This window comes from Lonchura striata, chromosome 6, assembly GCF_046129695.1.
Source record: "Lonchura striata isolate bLonStr1 chromosome 6, bLonStr1.mat, whole genome shotgun sequence".
Taxonomy (NCBI): Eukaryota; Metazoa; Chordata; class Aves; order Passeriformes; family Estrildidae; genus Lonchura; species Lonchura striata.
In genome coordinates, this window is record NC_134608.1 from 4,810,105 (window position 1) to 4,834,470 (window position 24,366).

The 24,366-nt window shown below is 40.3% G+C and overlaps 1 protein-coding gene across 3 annotated transcripts in view; it reads left to right on the forward strand.

Annotated features, from left to right (window-relative positions):
• KIAA0586 (KIAA0586 ortholog) overlaps nucleotides 1–24,366 on the forward strand; it is a 69,535-nt gene that overhangs the window by 39,648 nt on the left and 5,521 nt on the right. For 2 of the 3 annotated variants that reach the window (XM_077783908.1, XM_077783909.1), the window contains exons 29-30: nucleotides 1,539–1,675; nucleotides 5,220–5,307. In XM_077783908.1, the coding sequence (XP_077640034.1) occupies nucleotides 1,539–1,675; nucleotides 5,220–5,307 (225 nt within the window). Of the gene's footprint in view, nucleotides 1–1,538; nucleotides 1,676–5,219; nucleotides 5,308–24,366 lie in introns of those variants that run through there. The other variant, XM_077783910.1, reaches the window with a different exon arrangement.

Below are 24,366 nucleotides of genomic sequence, written 5' to 3' on the forward strand. Positions count from 1 at the left end.
TGTAAATTTCTTAACACTTTTCAAACCAGCTCCTGCATGTGATGATAATCCACCAGCAATGTGTTTCTCTACTGATTTTTAAGCTTATTTCTAAATCTTGTAGTGTTGTTTTTTAGTCTTTATTGCAGCATATTTTTGAAAGGAGGCAAGTGCCCTGCACTAACTACCATAAGGCAGTGTCCTGTCCTTTTACATAATCTTTATAATCCCAGACTGAGTTCTTTTGCATTCTGATGATTTTTAATTTAGCTTCCCTCCCTCCCCACCTCTGAACACAGCACAGTAATTTGCTGCATTGCTAAGGAAACAGCATTGTATAAAAGCTTGGATCTGCTTTCAAGACAAAGGTTGTTTTTATACCAAGGAGGAACAGAAATCCTTGTTTCTAAGTCCTTTTGTTACTGAAGTCAACACTGAACAGAAAACAATCTGGTTTTGGAGGGAGGGTCAGGTGAAGGGTGAAAGGAATGATCTGTGATTGTTTCCATTTGCTTCCAAACCTTTTTTCTCTCTGCACTGGGATGTGATTGCTTGTCCTTCAATGCAAGTCAGGTATTTCCTGATAGCCACAACAGCTACAATGCTATAATGGGCCATCATTTTATTTGGTAATTATTTTCAGGGTAAATTCTAAATAGTTACACTGAGTGTCAGACTTCACATATTTCAGGGTGTGCATCTCTGCACATGAAACCTTGCAGTGGATACTCATTTCCTCTGTCAGAATGAGTCACTCACAGAAGTCTGTAGGAATTTTGGGGATTGTGTGTCTGTAGGTTGTTTTACACAGTGTCCATTTGTAGGATGGAGCAGGTGTTGCTCATGTGGATACATAACAGCATCTTGATGATCAGTCATTTATAAATCCTTGTTTTCAATGCTAAAAGTCAGCGATATAAAAACCAACATGCAAATGAAATATGGCACATGCAGTCTTAAAGTGAACAATAATTACAGTTAATTAACCAATTATTATAGTTAATTAGGCTTAAAATTCATTCTTTGGCTCTGTATGATAGCAGAAGGCTAAAGTTAGTTCAGGAGCTGTCAGTACATTTTTCATAAAGATGTTTTACACACTTGGAGGCTGCAAAACCATGACAAATGTTGGATTAGAGAGCAAGTTGCCCCTTTAAAAGAGACTATATTCAGGTTTCTTTTAGTTCATACAGGAGTGAAACATTTAATGAAGAAGCTTTTCCAATTTCTTTTCAGTAAGTGTGATAAAGCTCATTAAGCACATAATGGTATGATGAACTGTACAGCTCTGAAGCTTTCTCAAATGCTGCCACATTAGAAATCTGCAGATGATAAAGCTGATTTATTTTTTCAATTTCCACAGTCATGTATTTCTTATTTCATTTTTATCCCCTCAAGAGCAATTTAAGGAGTATACAATGAGCCATGTAAGGAGGAAATCATTCTCTTTAACATTGCATGTCCCCTTGTTGGAAGTTTGAAAGGCTGCACTTTCTGTCACATAAGTTGACCAGGAGATTATGGCTCCAGCTCATGAAGGAATTTTTTTCTCTCAACAGAAATTCTGGGAGATGCAGATACAAGTCCTAGTCCAATGCTTTTGGCTGAACTGGAGTCACAGCCAGGCTCAAATCCTGCCCTGCCAGCAGCCCAGCCATGCTGCAGAATGACACCACCCGCAGAGGATCTGTCCCAGGTGAGCTGAAAGGATTTTTCCTGTGCCTAGTTAGAAAGAGCAAACTGAAACCTGGGAAAATAAACTTACCTATCTCACTGTCCTGCCTAACATCACAGAACTGGTGCATTAAAGTGACACGTTCAGCTGAAAAGTGCATGTGTGCAGTAAAGGTGGCTGTGTTTCCTGTGGCAAATCCTTACAAAATCCCTTCTTTAAAGCTCAGACCTTCTTTTTTAGCTTTTCTCCACTTCCTCACAGCTTCAGTGGTCTCACAAGATCCAGTCCTATCCACCACTCATTGGGGCATTCCCATGTTTTAGGGGCACAGTCCTTCAAATGCAGGATGACATCCTGGATATGTGGCTGAGGAAGTGACAGTAGAGATTTGGCCTCATGAGCTGTAACCCACTCAGCATTCCAGGAGCTTCATTTGTCCTAGCAGGGGCAGGGCTGGAAAGGCAGTGAGGATGATGAACCTCAGAGCACTAAAAGGTAGAGGAACATCCTATTGATCTCTGCTTCAGGCCTACACAGTTAATTTTTTGCTACTTGATTAGTATGTGCTGTTACCTAGAGATGATGGTTTATTTGCTAACTAAATGCAAATAACAAGTGGCAAAAGCTAAAAATGAGGTGGCAGACTGCTCTCTAATATGTGAGGCTTCACAGTGTGTTTGAAAGCATATACATACCATGGTTGCTGTATTCATAGTTAAATTCTGTCCTTCCCTGATTTTTTTTTTGTATTTGATGTTTTATTTGTATTAAAATAATCTAAATTGTCTTGCATTAAACTTCCTTTGGGTTTATATTTTTGAGCCTTGATGTGCCATTGCTGTCTGAGCAGTTGTTAAATTTGTCACCTGAAGTGATGTGTTGTATCTTCAGAGAAGATTTTTAATGTTACTTTGAGCCTTTTACTTTGAGCTCACTACAACAGACTTTCTTTGAATTACTGTTCACAGGCAAAAGTGGATTCTAGCCAAAAGTAATAGGGACAGAGAGGGTAACACATGTGCCTTTCACAGAAGGAATACAGATAGTTATCTATTATCTTATCCTTTATCTGTAGGTAGTTATACATTATCTTATCTTGTCTTTAGAAACCTTTTCTTGAATCTGAACCCTTAGTGTGGCTTTTTTTTTTTTGCCTGCTGGCATATAAAACTCACCCTCCATTCAAACCACACAATCAAACCCCAGAACTTTGTGTGGTTTTGTTGGGTTTGGTTTTTTTCTGAGTGTGGTTATTCCTCATTTAACTCTACATCATTTTCTCACAGGATAACTTTCTATCTTTTCTTTGAAGTGATCATACTTAAAAGTGATTGCTCCATCCAGGAAAGATGTAAGATCCTCTATTAGATCTTTACATCCTTCTCTGAAATTAAAAAATAACCCCTGTACCAGGTGATTTGACAGCTTGTTGTGACAGCACTTATCTACCTTGTGAGAAGGATGAAGCTTTCCCCTGCTTTAATTCAGGATGGCATCTGTGTTCAGCTCTGCCTTTGGATCTGCCTTGTCACCTGCCTGCAGGAGACAGATTTTCTGGTAGCATTACACCAGCTAAGAGAGCAAGAGCTACTGAGGCTTTCAGGATGATTCATTCATTCTGTGCAGTGTTTAAGGGAGCAATCACTTCAGACTTCTTGAAGGATTTCCTCACAAGTTAGTCACTGACTCTCACATCTTGTTCTTCATCTCCAGACAGTGTTTGCCTTCACTGAAATCAAACTGTATCCCACACATACAAAGGCAGAAGACAAATCTATTGAGGAGCAAAGTTTGCTGAGAGACCTGAGAAAATGCAGGATTTCAGATGGTGTCCTGCTGGCCTTGGCCTCGGGAGGTGGTGGCACAGCCTGGGTGCTTTCTGCAGCCTGAGTGAGCAGGATCCTCCTGCCAGGGAGGTTTGGCAGGGATGTGGAGCTGCCAGATTTGTTTGCTCCCTGGCACTGGTGTGTAGGTCAGGTTTTCACCAGCAGAAAGAGCACTGAGTTTTCACACAGAGCAGGAGCAAATGCCTTTTAGTCATGAAGAGTGAAGTCTGTGTGGTCACTCAGTCCAAAACAAATGGCTTAAGTAATACAGGAATTTTCTTATCTACCCAAATTCCTTGGCTGCTCTTCCATTTCTGGCATTAGATTTTTTTTTTTTTTTGAGATTTATATATGCTTTTAGCCACTGTTAGACAGAAAGCCAGACTAAATGCATCTTTACTTTGACCCCTCCTGTCCATTCTTGTGCAACAATACAGGAATTGACTGTTATTTGTGGCCATTTTGCCCCCATGGTCTTAGCTCTAAGAAGCAAGAGAATAACTTAGAGGAAGCTGAGCTCTTCCTGTTCTAAATAAATCATTTTGATCATGGGAGGCACAGGAACATTGAAGTTATATTTGCGTGGCTACACATTCCGGAGATGGTAAATCTAAATAATTTCAAGTCCCAAATGCATTGTTAAAATCTTAGAAAATCACTTGGTTGCAAAATATTTTCATAATATTCCTTTATAGGTATGGATGTTTTTATGCAATCTACATTTTTCAAGTGGGATTGTCACTTTGGTATTCTCATTAGCTTTCATTTTTTAGTATTTCAAAAGATATGGTTTTTTAATGTTCAGGAATGCAGAATTGTAGGTTATGAATCTCTGTTATCTCTCAGCTTTTGTTTGCAGCTCGGTTCAGTTTAAACTGAGTTTGCTGTATTACAAATCCAATAGAAAAAAAACCAAAACACTTCAGATGGAGCCATGAGAACTCTTACGCTGCTGACATTTAATATTCATTTAATATGTTGGCACCCTTCAGTCAGTGTCCATGAGACCTTCATGCTCTCAGAAAATAACCTCAACTCTTTCTCATCTTGTCTGCTTTAAATTTCTCTGTCTTAAGAGAAAGCTTAAGTCTTCCAATAGACACATAGTGACAGGACAAGTGATTTTAAACTGCCAGAGGGCAGGGTTAGATTAGAGATAAGGAAGGAATTCTTCTCTGTGAGGGTGGGGAGACCCTGGCACTGGGTGCTCAGAGGAGCTGTGGCTACCCCATCCCTGGCAGTGTCCAAGACCAGCCTGGATGGGGCTTGGAACAACCAGTTCTAAAAACATGGCTAAGGAAATAAATTTTAGCTTTGGTTTGTGTTTTCCAACCTGTGTGCTGAAATTTTTATATTTCTTTTCTCTTTCATCTTTCTCTTACTAGTCAGGAGGGTAATACCTAGGGAGATATCCTGGGTATTGAAAAAAGCCAGGGAAATTTTATGTTCTTTCCACTACATGCTTTGAGTATAAATTGAAAGTCTCCTGTGTCTCCAGGTCTAAAATGCCATTTTTCCATCCATTCCTGCTGCTCCCAGGATGTTTGTCTAGAGGGAATAGCTGTAATAGGCTAATTCAGAGCTGAATTCTCTTGAAGGCAGATGTAGGGAGAACAAGTGCACATGTTTAATGAATCTTTAAAAACTTCTTTGGATGTTTCTTGAAGCTGAGTGTAATCTTGCTGTGCTTTTACATCAAAAGTGAGATTTGTAATGTGATTTTAATGCATGATACCTAGGAGGAAAGCCAAGGAGCTGCACACGTTCAGGCTGTGAGACCCCGAGTTATCTTTGTGAGAAGGAAATCTGAGGAGATGCAACAAGAAGGTAAATCAGTGTCAATATGCAGAGTTCTCTCAGTTAAGCACATCACCTCTAAGTATTGTTGTATACTGTTGTATACTAGTGCTGAGTTTTTAAAATTTGGTTTTCATTGCTACTACATTTCCAGACATTTCTCTGTACAGAGGTTATACACGTGTACAAAGTTTTGGCTGTATGTGTGCACAGGTATGTTATTGTTGGGGTGCACTGAAAGGATTGGAAATTCATCCTGGAGAAGAGAAGGCTCCAGGGAGATCTTAGAGTCCCTTCCAGTGGTCAAATGGGCTCCAAGAGATCTGGAGAGGGATTTGGGACAAGGGATGGAGTGGCAGGACAGTGGGCGGTGGCTTCACACTGACAGAGGATGGCATCAGATAAAATATTAGGAAGAAATTCTTCTCTGTGAGTGTGGGGAGGTCCTGGCACAGGCTGCCCAGAGCAGCTGTGGCTGTCCCTGCATCCCTGGAAATGTCCAAGACCAGCCTGGATGGGGCTTGGAGCAGCCTGGGATGGTGGAAGGTGTCCCTGCCCATGGAAGGGGGTGGAACAGGATGAGCTTTAAGTTCCCTTCCAACCCAATGCATTCTATGATTCTGTGAACTGTATCTGTATGGAAGTCATGAGAATCTTGGCAATTAAGTATTTATTTAAATTTGGATTTGCCAAGAGCATTGCAACGTGCATTTTCTGTACTTAACTGAATCTTAATTGCTTTATGAGATGTTCATAATGTTGTGATAAAGGGAGTGGCTCATATGCATGAGAAAACACAGGAGTGCTGCAGGAGAGCTGAATGTGTCCTAGGGTGATAATGTGAAGTTAAGATCCTGCAAATGTGGAAAAAAAAATATATTTTCAATGTTAAAATGACCTGGTTTGAGATGGGCTTCAAGCTAGTGTGTAACAGATAAAGATTTTCTGCTCTGAAGGACACTAATTTTTATCTCTGCTATTTTTGGAGGTTGCTTAACAGTGTTTGTAAAGGTGTTCAGGATGATGAAAGAGAGGGAGAGAATATCTTTTGTTTATTGTAGTTCAAGTCAGTGTGGGAATAGCATAAACTTTGCACATGACTGCCATGGGTAATTGTTTTAGCAGATAAGAAGTTTGTGGAGGTGCTACCCTGAGATGTGTAGCAGTTTTAATCTCACATTGTAAGAACAAGAATCTAAAAACCTGCCTGTCTACAATATATGCAATTATAATTGCTCCACCCTAGCACTGAGAAATTCTTCCTTCAAGCCCTTTTAAAAATAATTCTTTGAACTTCTTCCATTTAATTTTTTAAAAACATTTCATCGAATTCTGAGGGAATTATTCTGCTTCAAATATTTATAAGTGGTAAGAAAAGCCCCAGGCCAATGTTATTGGTCGTGGGACTTGGAACCTAATTTCAAAACCGTGGTTTGCATATGAAGAAAGTTATGAATAATGTAAAAATTATCTATGGATAATTAGTGGAAAAGCTTCCAGAGCTGAAGTGGCACAACTTAGTGCAGGTCTGTGTTTACCTGTTTTTACCTCTGCATGTACACAAGGAATTTGGGCACCGTCCAGCTGTGTCTGTGAGCTGAAAACGTGTGACCAGGAGATGGCAGTAGTCAATTTTCTTTGAGAGGGGAAAAAAGAAAAAAAAAAAAGGATGATTTATATACCAGGATAATTGAAATCTCATTCGAAGTATACATATTTAATAAGCCAATAAAAATCTCAAGGATTAGAGAATGGAAACAACTGTCTGTCACTTTTAACCAGAATGTCTTCTCTCTCTAAGCTTCACCACAGAGACCTTAATCAGGCCAAAAGTTGAGGGTAAAAATTAATAAGAAGCATTTGAAAGAAAAAGGAAAGCTTGCAACATGATAACTGTACGTGGGTTTAAGTAAATACAACATTTTAAAATTAAGCACATCTGTTACTGTAAGTTCAAAGCACCTTGTTTATAAAAGCTTCATGTCAGATGGTTGCCTTCCCTGGGATAGCAAGGGACAAGGAATGCTTGCCTGGAAATGGAGAAGCATTCTGGAGGCAGAACCTTTTAGGTATCTCAGAGTTTAAAGGATAAGTGGTTTGGTTGGTATTATAGCTTAGGAAATCCAAAGCCCTGAGATGAAGTGTGAATTCGCAGTGTTGGAAGAAAAGTAAAATTGTTTTGGACTTCAGGCTGGATGTTAAAAAGCCATTTTTATATAATTGATAAGTACAGGACAAGATTTGATTTATCTTTTTGTGGCCATAAACATATATATGCATTAGAGCTTTCTTTTGTTGTTTAAAAATTTCTGTGGTCTGCAGTGAACATATGTTTTTACTGAAAGAAAGTTGATTGATGGCTTCTAATGAAAGTAGAAGTTCAGGACTGTTACAATATCATGCCTGAAAGGGTAAAGTCTCCTGAAAAGTTACAACTGAAAATCAAGCCTGGATGTATTATTAATTGAAATGTGTGCCTTCTCTAGACACAGTGGAGACAGTGGTTTGAAAACACAGAGTTGTAGTACATAATATACATGCATGTATATTTTTGGCTTTATAATACCCTTTAATCTTTGTACCATTCTTTCATATATCTTCATGAATTTAATAGGAGAGTAATTGTTGTGGTTGGTGAATGCTCATATTTCCAGGATTTAAGCATTTTCAGGTTTACATTAAAGGGATTCAGAATTTTTAAAATTAAAATGAAAGAACAGGTGGCAATGCTTGAGTGCAGAGCAATTTTAAACTTTAATATGAGCAGCTCAGAGGTAGATGTATCTTCACTTAATTATTTTCCTACAGCATGGATTCTCAAAATGTGACCTAGAGAGCATAGCTTGATGATAGTAATTCCTGTTTATCCCCAGCTAGTGAATTATGTTCAGGCAGTGTAAATACATGGGAAAGGAATATTGGGACACTAAGCAATTGGCTGCGTTGCCACGGAGAGATTGCACAACTGCTTGTGGGAGGAGATGATCTGTGCAATAAATGAATAAGATGACAAGAGGCCCTTAAAACAATCTGTATAAAAAACCCAAAAATTCCATAGTCCTTGTTCAGTATTGAAAATGGGCTGCTTCTGTGTTAACATTGACATTAGGCTGTATTGAAAGCTGTAATACTAAAAATATGGCTATAACTAAATACTTCTTTGTCTTTCTTCTTCAGCCAGGAATTGCTCTGAGTTAGGTTTTGGGTTATTTTTTCTTAAAACTATTGTGGAGTGAGGGAAATCTGTAACAGATGCTTCAAGGAAGGAAGAAGATTAGGATAAGGCTAAAGGTCTTTCTTTTTTTCTTAGAACTGGAACTGTTTTGGACAAACTCAGTGACTGTTCTACTGAAAGCTTACTTTCCCCTTAATATCCTGCTGTTTCTTTTTTTGGCCTGAATTTCACTGAAGGCTTTTGCTAAAGACTTTTCACAGCACCCTGGATATATCAGCCAGTGAAGTAAAGCAGAACTCTTCTTCCACAGAGTAGGGAGAACCACCACAACCTGAGAGGATGAAATAGTTTGTGCAGCATGTGTTGCTCCTTGAATTTGCCTGATTTCTGAGAGAAGATCTTGGAAATTGGAGGAATGAAATCATTTGGCTCGAATTAAAGCATTTTTCAGGCAAGTGTTTCATGTAAGTTTTTTTTCAGGGCTTCTTCAGAATTCTTGTCACAGACTCACAGGATGGTGGGGGTTGTAAAGGACCTCAAAGATATTTAGTTCCACCACCTGTCACAGGCAGGGACACTTCCACTATCCCAGGTTGCTCCAAGCCCCATCCAGCCTGGCCTTGAACTCTTCCAGGGATGTTTCTGGTCTGTTTTTTGTCTGGTTTTCCTACCCAGTTACCTCTGTGCTATCAGGTGGCTCACTGACATGACTCAGTCAATGTGTTTGACATTTGGGCAAGTCAGGAAATGCAGGACTGCATTTCCCACAGAGGCTCTGGCTTTTCTATAAGTAGTCTTCAGCTTTTAGGTGCTCCAAGTGGTTTAGAATGCCAGTTCTCAGGGAGGTTTTGTTTATTCTGCATGTGTCCATAGGAATTTCACAGTAGCCCATGCAGTAGAAAACATGCATGTTAGTAATAAAGTGTGCATTCTGAATAATATCCCACATAAAATCCTCAGTAGCCACACTTGAGTGTTTCTACTGTGAATTCCTCTAAGTAAATATTTAGCTGTACATTTGGAACAGGAGCTTTTAATTTCTTGGCTTTTGTAAATATTATTTATCTATTAACAAGTGTCATTTATATCTGTGGCTGCTTCTTTTCCCATTGAGTTACTTCAGTTATTTTTCAGACAAAATGTTAAACGAGAAGTTGGATTTTTCATAGCTTAAGGCAAAAATCTTGTGTAAATTTGTCACTGTGGATGATGATGACCTGCTGTGGGTGTGTTCTGCTGCTTCAGGTTTGAGTCATGAAGAACCAAACAGCAGGAATTGCTGGAATTTCATGGGTCTATAAATGTCTTTGTAGCCATTCCCAAAAAATCTCTTCCAGGGAAATGCTCCTCTGGTCTCATACAGTTGTCATTTTACCCCTCACTTGTCCTAAAGGTGTGCAGAATAGTAGCTACAACCAGGTGAAGCACAACTCTAGTTTGCTTTTTGGATTCTTAGAATGTAATTTGATTTTTTGAGGCGCCAAAATGAATTGAAGTACAAGTGGTCAGATGGAGAAATTAAAAAAAACCCAAGAAAACACAGTTTTGAAGAAACTTGAAGAAAACTGCAGCAAGCAGTGTCATATTGCCCTGCAGTCTGAGGTTTGCTGCTGAGTGCTGTGCTCAGGGAGAAGGGATTCTCCTCTGGAGGCCAGTTCCACACCATGTATTGCCAATCTTTCCCTTCTTGGCAATTTTTTTCATCTTCTGAGAAGCTGAGAGTTCTTCTCCTCCTGCAGCCCTCCTTAAGTGCCACAGCTCTCCCTGCTGCAGTGACATTGCTGTGACCTTGTGCTGAGGCTTTTGCCATGTGCAAAGGCAGGAAATTTCCCTTTTTTACCTTCCCTTGGTGCCTGTGTGCTGGTGCTTTACACCCATCACGAAATCTGCACAATTTTCTGTATCCTCACACCTCCCTCGTCCATCCCAGCCTGCTGGGTGTGTGTTTGGGTGATCTCTGGAGTTGGAACCATTTTGCACTTTTCATACAGTAAAATGAATAAAGCTTCTCTTTTGAGAAGATCTTTGTGTTTAAATACATTTATTTTGCTGAATTTCGGGGTGTGTTCCTGTACCAAGCCCCTCCTCTGCTCTGAACACAGCAGCAGGGATTTTCAGTGAAATTCCAGCACCAGATGGGATTTTTTGTGCAGAAAGGGAAAGAAAAACTTCTTCAAAGTGACGTGATCACTACTGAAAGCTTTACTTCCTGTGGTGACTGTCAAATATTTAGATTTTTTGCTTGTCTTTATTCACATTTTCTGGGGCTCAAAAGTAAATATTTCTAAATGTCATCTGATTCCCTCTTCAAGCTTAGATTTTAAAGGATTCCAGGTGATCTAATCCAGTTACATGTGGCATCCTTCTAAGTGTGTTTTATAGATCACAAGTTAAACTTCAGTTAAACTGGTATTTCAGTCATATATGGGGGCTGTAATGTGAAAATATTGAGGGTCCACTCCCCTTTTCGTACAGATAAGCTGAAAACCTGTGGCACTGCTGCACAGAGCACCCAATGTACATTTGGATTTTGAATTTTTCATGGAATCATAGGATCACAGACAGGTTTGGGTTGGAAAGGACCTTAAAGATCATCCAGTTCCACCCCTGCCCTGGCAGGGACACCTCCCATTATCCCAGAGTGCTCCCAACCCCATCCAACCTGGCCTTGGACAATTCTAGGGATCCAGGGGCAGCCACAGCTGCTCTGGGAAATCTCTGCCAGGACCTCACCACCCATAAAAGAGTTTCATCCCAATATCTAAGTTAAATCTACCCTCCTTCAGCTTAAGGCCGTTTCCCCTTTTCCTATCACTTTATACCCTTTTTACCTCAAAATATCATGTGGTGCCTAGTCCAGGTGCTGCTGAGCTGCCTACATCACATCACCCAGACACCAGAAGGTTCAGAGGATCTTCTGAAGTATATAATAAAAATGTAAAGGACTTCACATCCAAATTAACTGGAATTTGGTTTTTTTTTTAATTATTCATAATTGCATTTACTTTTCAAACACTTGTGATAACCTGGAACCAAAGCAGCACAGTTCTACCACTGCAATTCTCTGTATTTTCCTTTATTCCCCCATATTTTTGCCAATTAGGGTGGGTTTTTTTACAACTGTTTAATTGTTTGGGGTTTTTTGATATTTTATTTCATTTCAGGAGTTTTGGTAGCTTCTGTCTGTAGTGGCCAGGCATATCCTAGGCAAAATTCTCCTTAAAGGAAAGGATACCTCTTGCTGCTGCATATCCACTCTTAGCAGTTGGAATGTGCTAACTGAAAGCTCTAAATTGCTATTTCCACTTTGGCAGCCTACCTTTGATCTCTCACCAGTTGCAGTTTAAGTTGTATAAATCCATCTATTGTCAGGGTAAAGCTCCAGTGTGAGGTTTTTTCTTTTGTCAAAGACTCTCATGTGCTGGTGAATCAGCTGAAGTTGCTGTGGATTGCAAACAGGGGATGGAGTTGATAACAATTATTAAATACAAGTCTCTGATCTCCTGGGCACTACCACACTCCTCCCCAGCCTGTGGAAGTTGTTGTGCCAGGAGAGCTTTTCTCACAGCCTGTCCAGGATTTGTAAACACGCTGGGGTCTGACTGAAGCAGCTTTGTATTGAGGATTATGATTTGTATGCACTTTTACAAACTTACAGTAATTGCTGTTGCCTTCATTGTAAAGAGCAAAAAATAAACACACACAATAAACCCCTTTAATGGGCACTGATCCCACTGGCACTGATCTTGAGCAACTGAATAAAAGCAGATGGTGGCAGGCTGGCTAGGCTGACCTGCTTTCCCCTTTCATGCAAACATTGCTTATATAAATGGGGGACACACACAAAAAATTAATGGGCTTGGGCAAGCCACCTAAGGACAGAGACTCCCCATGTACTTAATGCTTGCATCAGCCCCAGGGCTGTTTCCAGTTAGTTCTTCTCTGGAGGGAGAAGTTTCTCACAAATTAGTGGTTCCACAGCTCTGAGCCCATGGTTTAACAAGAAAGAACTGATGTGCAACTAGAAAGTAAGCATGTTTTGCTGTTCTATGGCCTGTGTGTTCTGGTGGGTCATGGAAAAGAATCAGAACAGTCTCTCCTGAACCTGTTGCTCATTTGTAGACAAATAATTGAGTCTGAAGTCCCTTTGCAAATCATTTGCCTGTCATAACGTTGTGAAGAGGCATTTGATTTTTGTGGTCTTGTACTAGCTTAATTCACATGCCTATTTGTTAGCAGTGATGGTAAAAGAATGTAAATTGGGATTCCTGGTGATTCTAAAGGATGTTCCTCAGTGTGTCACTTCAACAAGATGTGACCAGAGGGCTGGAGCACCTCTGCTGTGGAGACAGGCTGAGAGAGCTGGGGTTGTTCAGCCTGGAGAAGAGAAGGCTCCAGGGACACCTCATTGTGGCCTTCCAGTACCTTAGAGGGGTCATAAAAAGGAGAGAGGTGGACTTTGTATAGATGGAGAGTGACAAGACAAGGGGCAATGGTTTAAAACGGAAAAGAGTCAGGTTTAGATTCGATGTGAAGAATAATTTTTTTGCTGTGAGGGTGGGGAGGTCTTGGCCCACAGAAGCTGTGGCTGCCCCATCCCTGGACCTGTTCCAGGCCAGGCTGGATGGGGCTTGGAGCAACCTGGGATAGTGGAAGGTGTCCCGACCCATATGGCAGAGGTTTGGAACTGGATTATCTATAAAAGTCCCTTCTAACCCAAACCATTTTGTGATTCCATAATTCAGAGAAACAGCATTCCCCTTCCAGCAGGGCATTTGGTTGGAGCTACTGCATCCAGAATTATGCTGCAGCTTCTCACACAGTTTACAGCCTAGAAAGGCAATTTTCTGAATAAGATACATTTCCACTTCTCAGTCACTCTCTGTGCACAGCCTGATGCATCCAGACCACCTAAGCTGAGTCAGGAACCATCCCAGGTCTCGGGCAGACCAGCTGCTGGCTGGGTTAGTTCAGTTGGCACACACACCACAGGATCTCCTAGGATGACCATCCTTACTTGGATTAACAGTCATTTAAATAGGTCTCTTATCTCCCATTTTTCTTTCTTTTTTTTATAAAAGGCATCAGTATCAGAGCAGGAAGTCTTGATGCTTTTGGGTGCTGGCAACACATTGCCTGGATACTGTTTGGTGACAGGTGAAGACAAGGAGTATTACAAACACATATTTCAACTTGGAGAAACATATATAGCACTGTGATAGGAGAAATGCAGGCTTTATGTCTTCAGCATGTGCTGAGTTGGTTACATTTTTCTGGTTGGTAGGGAAGGCAGATGTTGCCTTTTATAATTCAGTGGCTCGTGCAAGTCTGAGAGCAGCACAACAGAAGGAGCAGCTTCTGCTCTCCCCACTGTGCTGGGTTTGCTGAGCCCTGGGCAGAGGCAGCTGGACTCCCTTCAGCTTTACCTGTTCTTAACTTGCTCTCAATTCAGCTTTTTTAAGCACTACATAAAAGCTGGAAGGAGCCAGCTGTTAGTGTGGGGGTGAGTAGGAGAGAAATCCCTGGGACATGAGTGTGTATGAGGTGAGTGATGAATAACTCACAAATTCTGTCTGCCCCCAGACCTCTTCTACAGAACAGACAGAAGCTGTCATTCTCAGATGATAAACTTCTTTTTCTTTTTTAATGCTTTGTAAATTTTTGGTACTGCTAAGGAAAGGCAAGGCACAGCTGTAAAGTTATGATGGGAACCAAAGTGGCCAATAAAGAAGGATATTTAGACAATTTGTGTCCACAATCAAATCGTATTTTTAAAATTCTACTGCTTATTAGATTGTGAAAGGGCTTGACTTACAGGTACTTTTCATGCTGGTGACCAGTGTTGTTACTAGGTACTTTATTTCTTGTTTTTCTACATGCTTGGGAGTAAACAGACCTTTGACTTCATGCACCAAAGAGAAGCCAGGTTTGTGCAGCTCCACCTTCTCAATACAGTGATACAAAGGCTGCTTATAATTAAATATAAATATAGGGGTCACAAACCCACAGGATTAATTTCTTAGTAGGAGCCCATTAAATTTTTAAGTAAGGCAACAGCATGGAGTAAATGTTATCTAGGATGTCTTCCAAATGAAGAACACTATGTAAATAGCAGTAATGCTCCTCTTTGATAACATGCTGATTTTGAGAAATGCAGGCTGCCAAAGTAGCATTCTTGTTAAAAAACAGGGTAAGGACTGGTGAGTGAAGATTAAAGTTGTCATGCATGACCTGTTGCTCAGGGCTGAGGCTGCACATGGGGCTGTGTTTTGTAACTCTGTGGAATAACATTTCCTAACATAAAGCTGGAGTAAAACCCTCTTCATCTTCCATGAAACTGATTCTGTAAGTGAAGTACAACAAATCCTCATCTCATCTCTGAAATACCATTTGCAAATGTGCTTTTGGTGACTGCCTTTGCAAGGAACAGTAGTAAATGATGGAGATGGGTTAAACTTTGTCTGTGGACTACTGTGCTCTGGTTTTTATCATAGTGCTGTCATTCAGGAGAGAAAAAAAACCCCTACACCTAGAAAAACTTAATTTAAATTTAGAACCTTTGTATGTCCTGTCATTGTGCTCTAATCTAAAACTTATGTTTAGCTTTTAAAGAAGGAAGAGCTGGTTTTAAGCACAGTTCTAGACAACCTGAGTGAAAGTTGTTGAGTGTGACACAAAATATGAAGCAGGTCTGTGAAATACATTTTTTTCCCCAGTGCTTTGGCTGCAGGGAAGTAACTGTTGCTCTTTGAGTACAGCATGACTTTGCCTTCCATTTAACTCTTTCTTTTTTTAATGTCATATAGGCATGTATTTTTAATACAAATTAATAAATCATCAGCCAGATGTGAACAGTGGAAATGTATCTCACCTTTTCTAGGTCTGGTAGAATTATGTTTATATTTTGGCTCAAAATTAGCCAATCAAGGTGGCTTACACTCACTGGGTTGTCTGCTCCTCTCCATCCCAACTCAGGTTGTTACACAAAAGTATAATCTCAGGGTTGCATATCATGACCTTTGTTTTAGGCACTGTGCATATTGCAAGAGTTAGAGCTGTGTTTGTTTAAAGACAGTAAAACAGCTGCAGTGTCTGTCTTTGTCAGGCCATTATATCTTCAGGAGAAGTAAAAAGCATGGAATTCATTACAAATTGCCTAATTTCTGACTTTTTTGGGGTTTTTTTTTGTGTGTGGGTTTTTATTATCCTGAAACCGTGATTACAGATCTTGAGAAAATTGTTTCATTTACTTAACAGCTGCCACTGTGCCCTGTTACATAAATCAGAGTTATAAATGGGAAATATTTACTAGTTTGAGTTACAGTGTAAATGCACGAGTGACTTCTCAGAAGCGCTCGGTAATTGGATGCACTCCTAGACACAACCAGGCAGTGAGATTACACAGGGAATGCTTGTTTCTGAAGATGAAGCTTCCTTCCTGATTAAAAAGGAAAAAAAAAAAAGAAAAAGGGGGAAGCAGTTTCCTGTTGGAATCCTCACTTTGAGGGAGCCTGGGCAGCCGTGCCTCCCCCTGCTCCAGCTGCCCTTTTGTGTGCAGGCGTTCTCTGACAGACCATGTCCAAAACCCTTTTTATAACAGCAATTGGGGTTTGCCTCTGCAGGCAGACCTAGGCTTTAAAGAGGTTTCTGCTCCTCTCTCATCTGCTTTTAATGCAGGACTATGACTGCCAGTATCTCTGAGGTTTTAAGGCTTCATAAATAAAGGCTGTTCTGTTCTAAGCTTCGGCATTTGCTGGTAACGACCTAACAGAGGGACTCAACCCAAAATTTCAGCTGCATGTAGAAAATGTGGTCTGACCTCGATATATATGATGTGAAAAATGAATAACAGCAGCACTGCAGGCAAAGTCTTCTCTTGCTATGATGTGACAGCCCAGCCCTGCAGCGAAGGGTTCAAGAATTTGGCTGTGCTTTTGGAAGGCAGCCCTGTGGTTCTGCCGGGGAGATGTTTTAGCTCACAGGGAGCACAGCACACAATGGCTTTGTTGGCTCTGTGTTTATGGCAGGACACTGAAGTAAAACCTGGTTTTTCTACCTACAGTTTGTGGTAGTTTGGTTTTTTTTGGCTTTTTTTTTCAAGTGGAGCCATGCTCAAAGGCTGGAGAACCGCAGCAGCTGAAGGCAAGAACCACTTAAGGGGATGATTAGGACCTCTGAATCTCTGATTCATTAATTCAGAGAGGGCCTTTTTCACTTTCTTAAAGGACAAACTCCCTCTATCATTCCAGAGTTGGCCTGTTAAATAAGAGCCATAGATTCAGAGTGGGTTTAGATTAGATATTAGGAAAAAAAATCTTCACTGTGAGAGTGGTGAGGCCCTGGCACAGGCTGCCCACAGAAGCTGTGGCTGCCCCATCCCTGGAAGTGTCCAAGGCCAGGTTGGACATTGGAGCTTGGAGCAACCTGGGATAGTGGAAGGTGTCCCTGCCATGGCAGGGGGTTTAACAAGATTTTTTTTAGGTTTCTTCCACCCCAAACCATTCTGTGATTTTATGATGTGTGGGACACTGATTTCACAAGGTATCCAGGACATCTCCAAGTCCAGGACGTCTCCAAGCCCAGGACCTCGCTTGGGTTTCCAGGTGTGGCTTCCTTGGTGCCATCCAAGTGCTCACACTCGTGTGGAGCTCCACTGTGCAGGACCTGCCAGAGGGAATAGTCTGAAGTATATGAAAAGAAAGTTCAGATGTTTTCAGTCTGAGAGTGAAATTGCAGAAGGCCCTTAGAGGTCTGAGTTATTGTGCAATCTCTGTAAGTAATTTGTAATCAAAATACCTTTGCACATGTCACTTTCATATTTCCTGTAATAAAACAGCAAGAGCAATTAAGATTTTGGACCATAATCTTCTACAAGCTTCTAAAAATGAGCGGGCTGGGGATTTTTTGAATCATGGCTGAAATAAGCAGATTTAAAATTTTTGATGCTTCAAAAAATGTTTGGTAATAGCTATTTTGATAGATTTTTTTAACTGTTGCCTGACAAAACTCTTACGTGGCAACATAATTGATCTGAAGTTTGTTTAAAAAAAAAAAAAAAAAACTAAGTAAGAAACCAGAAGAACTCTTCACAAAACTGGAGGACATCTGTACTCTGGTAACCCAGCATGTGACCTATTGGGCTTTATGCATTTCAAATCAAAAAGAATCAGTAAATATATTGCCATATGCATGCAAATATGTCTAATAATGCTCTGTGTATCTGTAATGTTGTTCTGCCATGGTTCAGAAAGTTGTCTCTGGTCTTGGCATTCCTCAGGAAACATTAGATTAATACAGCTGCCTTTGTCATAGATTTTTTTTTTTTCTTGTTTAAGTAGGTGTGTGAAGGCTGGTGCTACATAAATGAATTACACGGAAGACTTTGGAGGAAGAAGGGGCTTGTAAACGAGACTGAAATTAATGAATATGAGAATTAGAAATCAAAACTTTATGTTTAGTCTGAGGAGAAACAATTCCTTAAACCCTAACCACATGGCTGTTTCTTGTTTGCATCAACTCTGGTTGACTGTTATTGTCTTCTGTTAATTCTCTGGGGCAGTGGCCTGACTTTGTTGAATGAGCCAATTGTTTTCCTTTGTGTTGCCCATGAAGTGAGTCCCCATCTGGTTTGTATCAGACTGTTTTCACAGCCAACAACTGCTGCCTTTTCTATATCCTGACACTTAAGGGCCCCATGCTATCAAAGCATTGCTGTGATAGCCTGTCTGGCTGGGCCCATACAGCTGTGCCTTGCAGCTTGAAGCCATTACCCAAGTAATGGTAACTTAGAACTTGAACTGGCTCTTATTCCCATTGGTGTCGTGTGTACAGTGAACAGAATACATTTTTGTTGAGCTCCGTGTTCCACCAAAAAAAAAAAAAAATCTCTCGTTTGAGTTTATGCAATCGGTTCCTTTTTATTTTCCAGCAGCTTCCTGTATCTACAGGCAGTTTTGTGTTCTTCTGAAATTAATGAATACAAGACAAGGAGTATTTAGTTAAGGCACTGTTGTTATTACTTTTATGGTGCATTAGAGCTCAATAAGTGGAAATTAAACAAACAAATGATTCTTAATGAGGATTTTTCTTATCAGATTTAGAATAGGTTTTCAGGAGGCCTTCTGTGCGTGATAAATGTAGGTTGTGTGAATAAAACTACACCTTGGATACTCCACTACTCCCTTTCCAAGTAGCTCTCTAAAAATACAGAGCAATGCACAATAAGTCTGCATTAACCTATTTACTTCTCATCTGAAGTAACAGGGAGAACTCTGTAATAGTAGAGTTAAAACTACATTGCAGTTTGCATTGCAGAATTAGTGAGAGACCCCAGGCATGATCCAGACCCTTTCCAGGTTTCTAGCAATGATGTAGGAGACAGTCGTGTTGCAAGAGATTTTGCAACACGTGACTTCTCTGCCTCCAAGACTTAAAAAACTCCAGTATTGCATTAAATAACAGTGACACTTAAATGTTGTGTTTAAAGAAAGATGATCTTTAAGCGTTTGTTCTCTCCTGCTCTTGTGTAGGCAGCATAATGCTCAGTGACAGAGTAGTAACGAGGGAAAACATATTCCACAACTTGGAGATGTATTGAATTTTAAGTATATTCCAGACTGAGTTCTTCCCTGATATTTAAGAGGCAGAAAGAAAGAAAATAATGGATAACATTTCTTAAAATCCTGGTCTTACTGTAGCATGTGAGGGAAATTACCAGAAAACAGATTGATTTATCTGATGCTTGCAAGAGAAAGTATTCATGAACTTGGGAGTGTGTTGTGTGTATAATGTAAATGAATTTGCTTCAGGTAACATATTGGGAGCCATTAAATTCCATGAGACACAGGAGATAAGACCTCCTTTGCCATTGTGCTTTTCCTGCTGGCACACGCTGGGTGTCATCATGTCAGATCAGGATAGTGCTGAATAATTGAGTCAGTGGCATTGTCAGGTGAGTGGAGGGTTGGCACAAGCCACTTTCCTGAGGAGCTTTGTGTAATTGCTGTTCCTGTAACAGCTCCTGAATTCAGGTGTGTGCTCTGTAGTGATGCACAGAGCCAGGTGTCTGTGCCCTGCACTTTAGGGGACTTTTCCAGCCTCAGTGGTTGGATAATTCCAAGTTGTGTCCATCATCAGGCAGAGCCCACACATGCAGGCTGGATTTCCATCTGTGCTCCTTTGCAGTGCAGATCTCCCTGTATTTTGGCATGGGATAGTTAAACCCAGAGAACTGATAAATGATTTTCCCTCAGATGCCAACAAGCTCTGTTAATCCTGCTCATGACCTAAAGCACTGAGGGATGATCTGGGTGCTCACCAGGTTTGAGCTGGGAAGAGTCAAAGAGCTGCAGAGCTCCCTGAAGGAAATTGGTGCAGCCAGCATCCCAAATTTCCATTTGTGTGCGTGTGGCTGCAGCTTCAGAGGCCAAGAGCATCTGCCCAAATGAGAACCTGATGGAAAAGGGTCTGTCCAAGGCTCTGCTTGACACCAGCTCTAAGGGTTGTGCAGAGCAGCTCCTGACAAGAGTTTTTGGTTTCTGTGGTGCTGCTGGGAGCTGCTCACTGGCAGAGAATCCAGTGCTGGTGGGAGCTGCAGTTCCCCTGTGTTTTGTACCACTTAGCACAGATGGAGGGGGTGTGATATTATTAAAATTACTGATGTGTCTAAGAGAGAGTAGAGAAGGTGGTGCGCTGTGCTTGATGTGCAACGTAAATATAGAGCAATACATTTCTCCAGCTCATTTATTCTACTGGTTTAGAGCTCAGATTCACCCAAGTATTGCGAAGGAATTTTTGTTTTACTCTTTCCCATGTAACAGGCCAAGGTTTTGTAATTTTTTTTCTTTAAGTAGGAATGCTTATCTCTATTGCACAAAGTTTAATCATTTTAGATTTTAGCAAATTTTAAAATAGCACAAGATAAAATCATATATTTACTCCCAGACCTTTCCAAGTTTCTGGTCCCAGGATTGTGAAGGCAGAGTTACTTGTCATCACACTGAGTGCTCATTTCAAGAGCAGGTCAAAATAGGATCTGGACACAGACTGGACCAGAGGAAATGGTCTCAAGTTGCACCAAGGGATGTTTAGATCGGATATTAAGAAAAATTTCTGCACTGAAAGGGTGGTCAGACATTGGAACAGGCTGCCCAGGGGAGTGTTGGAGTCACCATTCCTGCAAATATTGAAAAAAATGTCTTGGATGTGGTATTGGGAACATGGTTTAGCAGTGAACATGGTGGTGGTGGGTTAATGGTTGGACTTGATGATATTAGAAGTGTTTTGTAACCTAAATTATTTTATGTTTCTATAACAGTGAGCTCCCAGATCTTCCAGTAAAGACATTTAATGTTTTCCTTGTTTGAACATGTGCTTACTTAATCCTCTTTCTGAGCTAACAGAAAAGTTGTTTACCTCTCTAAGCTCCCTAGAAATGTTTATTCCTACCCATTTTGCAAAGGCTATTGATATCTACAAATGGTAAGACCTGTAGTGGCCACCCTCTACTGCTAAATAAAAGGCTGGAAAAGATGTATTTTTTTATAAATTTTTTTGTCCATGTACTAGAAATGTGCATGGAGATGTTTTGGAATTTATTAGACTGACCATTGGAAAATGCAAACTCTATCGGGCTGGCTTTTGTTCTGTCTTGTTTTGTTTTGTTCCTGGGGAAAATGTTCATAATTTTCATTTGAAAAAGTGTAATTACAAAAATTTGGGGTAATTGTGCTGTAGGTACAAGCATTTTTAATATGCCAGATGATGGTAATGGTAGTACAGTAATGGGAGTCTTGGCAAACTCTTTCCATATGGGGAATCCCATGACTTTGTTAGTGAAAATCATCAAAACAAATCACAGAATCATGTGAATATTTAAGTATTCAGAGTAGAGAAATAAAGCTATTTTGCTTGTGGTCATCTAGAAAAACACTTTTTATTTGAAGTTCTTTATACTGAGTATACCTTATTTAATTTTTTATTATAAGAATGCATTTAGTGACTCCATTATATGCGAGGAGTGACTTGCACTGAGAAAACACTGCCCTGCAGCACTGCCCTTCAGGCAGAAAGTTTTCTCTTTTCTTTCTGCTACCCATTCCTTGACTTTGAGTCAAATCTGGGTGCAGATTGCAGCCATGGGATAAAACCTCCTTGCCCAGGAAATCCTCTTGCCTGTTTGAAGGAGAGCTCATCGAGGTCTCTCACTGAACTTTTAGTGGTGAAAAGTAACTTGTGACTTCTTACAGGGGTTCACTGAAACTTGTCCTCTGAGATTCCTAAGGATTTTTTTTTGGGTATTTGGTATCTGGGGATCTGGCAGGACAGCTTGGAATTGTTCAGTTCCATCCCCCTGTCATGGCAGGGACACCTTCCACTATCCCCCCAAGATACAACCTGGCCTTGGCACTTCAAAGGATGGATTTCCACAGCCTCACAGGGACACCCCACCTGCATTTTAGCTGTGAACTGGGAAGATGTTAATTTTCAGATCACTTGACTTTGGTTGCTCAGCTTTAATTATTTCTGTAAAAATATTTTAAAACTGTTTTTCAATAAAAGGAGGCCAGGTAACTTCTAAGAATTGAAAAAGATGCTTTGATTTTAATTTTTTTTCCTTGCCACTCCTCAAGAAGGCTGTGAATGCTGTTATGTCTGGCACTGTGGCACGATGCAGATAAGCTGGAGGTACTATTGCTGCAATTAATATCATTAAGATAGGAGGTCTCAGTGGAGCCAATCCTACTGCTGGCTTTGCATGGACTGGCTCTGCATCTTAAGGGAATTCAGCAGAACTTTATCTTAGAATTAAGTGTGAATTCCCACAATTGATCATTCTAGTTCCTTTTTTTTTTAAGCTTCTTTATTTTGTTTCAGATACAGGCATTAAAATGAGACCCAAACATGAAGGTGTGAATAACAGAGCTGAATATATTCTAGAAATATGTTTTTGAAATCACCTTCCTGTTCACTTGGTGGTTAGATTTTGCACAAAATTATTTTAAAAAATGGTATGTAGGTGATATTTAGTTTTACTGAATAAGTAAAATATTAATTACACTATTAAATCTACACATTTTTAATTATCACTTGTCAGATTCTCCTGATTCCACCAGCTGTTTACCTAGGTTATCTCTTGTGGATTTAGGGATTACTACTCCCCCTGGCCCTTGCACAAGATACACATTTTCCTGGTGGTTTTTCAAAGACTCTGGACCAGTAAGGAACCAACTCCTCCTTTTTTTATTTGAAATAAAAGCTTCAACTTCACAGAGCCTCATCTGAGTTTTCCTCAGGAAAATAGTTGCTGCCTAGAGAGAGCAGTGCTTAAATGTTAAACTATTTGCTCTGAGCCAACTGCAGATCCAAAAATCACAGCCATCTGTATGGAAAAATTAAATTCACTTTTAATATTTCTTCTTAGTGTTAATAATTACCGTAGTTATTCAGAAAGATCACTACACGTGTTTTGGAAGGGATTTGTGGGAAACAGCAGCAAGAGATGTGGCCAGGGAGTGAATTTGTTAAGCTGTGAGAGGTTCTACAGAGCAAAAGGTGCCAGATCTAAAGGAGAAGAGTAGATTTTAGGCACCAAAAGGAAATATTTGTTTAGTAAACTCTGCAATCTCATTTCTAGATGTTTTTGGAGCTGCTTTCTGTCTGCCCTTCCCTGCTGGTCTCTGTGTTAGGATTTTGAAAAATCTGGTTCTAGTTTATTTAATGTATTTCTAGTTTTTGTTCTGTTTAGTGTTGCTGTTGGTGGGAATATAGAGTGCTTTGGAAAAACCACTGAACCTTGAACTCCAACTTGAGAGGAGGAGTAAACCATTTTCAAATATTCTGCTTTGAAATATTTGTTAGCTGCTGAGCTTGGCCCCACCCCTCCTTTACTGGCTGGGGATCTGCATTTATTTTCTTTTTGGAAATATTTATAGCTGGGCTATACATTGGGGGTTACACAAACAAACAGCAAAAGCACAGTGTGTGTATACACGTGTTTATTTTCTGTGTGCTTGTGTGCAGGGTTTTTGTAAGTACATGACACTGAGGCGAAGGTAGAATTTGCCAAGTTTAGGTCAGAACTTGAACTGAACTCATATTATATAGTTTTCTGTCTCCACTGGTGTCTGTGGCCCACTTATGGAAGTTTATGACTTGGCTGCAGCCTTTGAGAATGAAACCATATTTTTTCAGCTCCAGCATTAGACTCGTGCTTTTAAATCCAGACATTTTTGGCTCAATTCCTCCAGATGTCTGTCCATTTCTGTAAAACAGCTCAAGTGTTTTGATTGTTAATGTACCCCTTTCATGTAACTCGGCCCTAGAAATTTGGCCTTGTTTTGCCTCGAGTTTTTTCTGTTTGTCGTGAAACAGCTAAGTTGGAACAGTGTGGGTTGGGGTGATAAAAGAGAACTGCAGGCATTTGCAGGACATCTTGTTCTTGTTTTCTGTGTTTCTGTCCCAGGGGAAGGCAGAGCTCTCACCTGCAGCCAGGTAAATGCCAAAGCATTCACACAACAACAAGAGAGCCCCTGCCCTAAAAAGCACATTTCTGGCAGAGCTGAGAAAGGCCAACTTCTCCACAATAACCTAAACAAGCCCATGGACTCAAGGTGACAAGAGCAAGAAAAGCTCTGGAGGAGGAACTCTCATTTTGAATAAATGGAGAATAATTTGACCAAAAATTTGGGTTATTTGCGAACCTGTTGATGGTCCTGCTTATTCCTGAAAAGATTGTATTCATTTAGTTCTATTACCTACCCACTTTCATCTTTATAAGCCATTGAATCCAGAAACATTCACTAGCCAGTATGCACAATACAGCTAAATGTGACTCTGAACTGGAAATGTTAAATATCATTATAATTAGCAGCATGACTGACATTGCAGTGTAATTTCTTTTTTCAGTGCAGCCT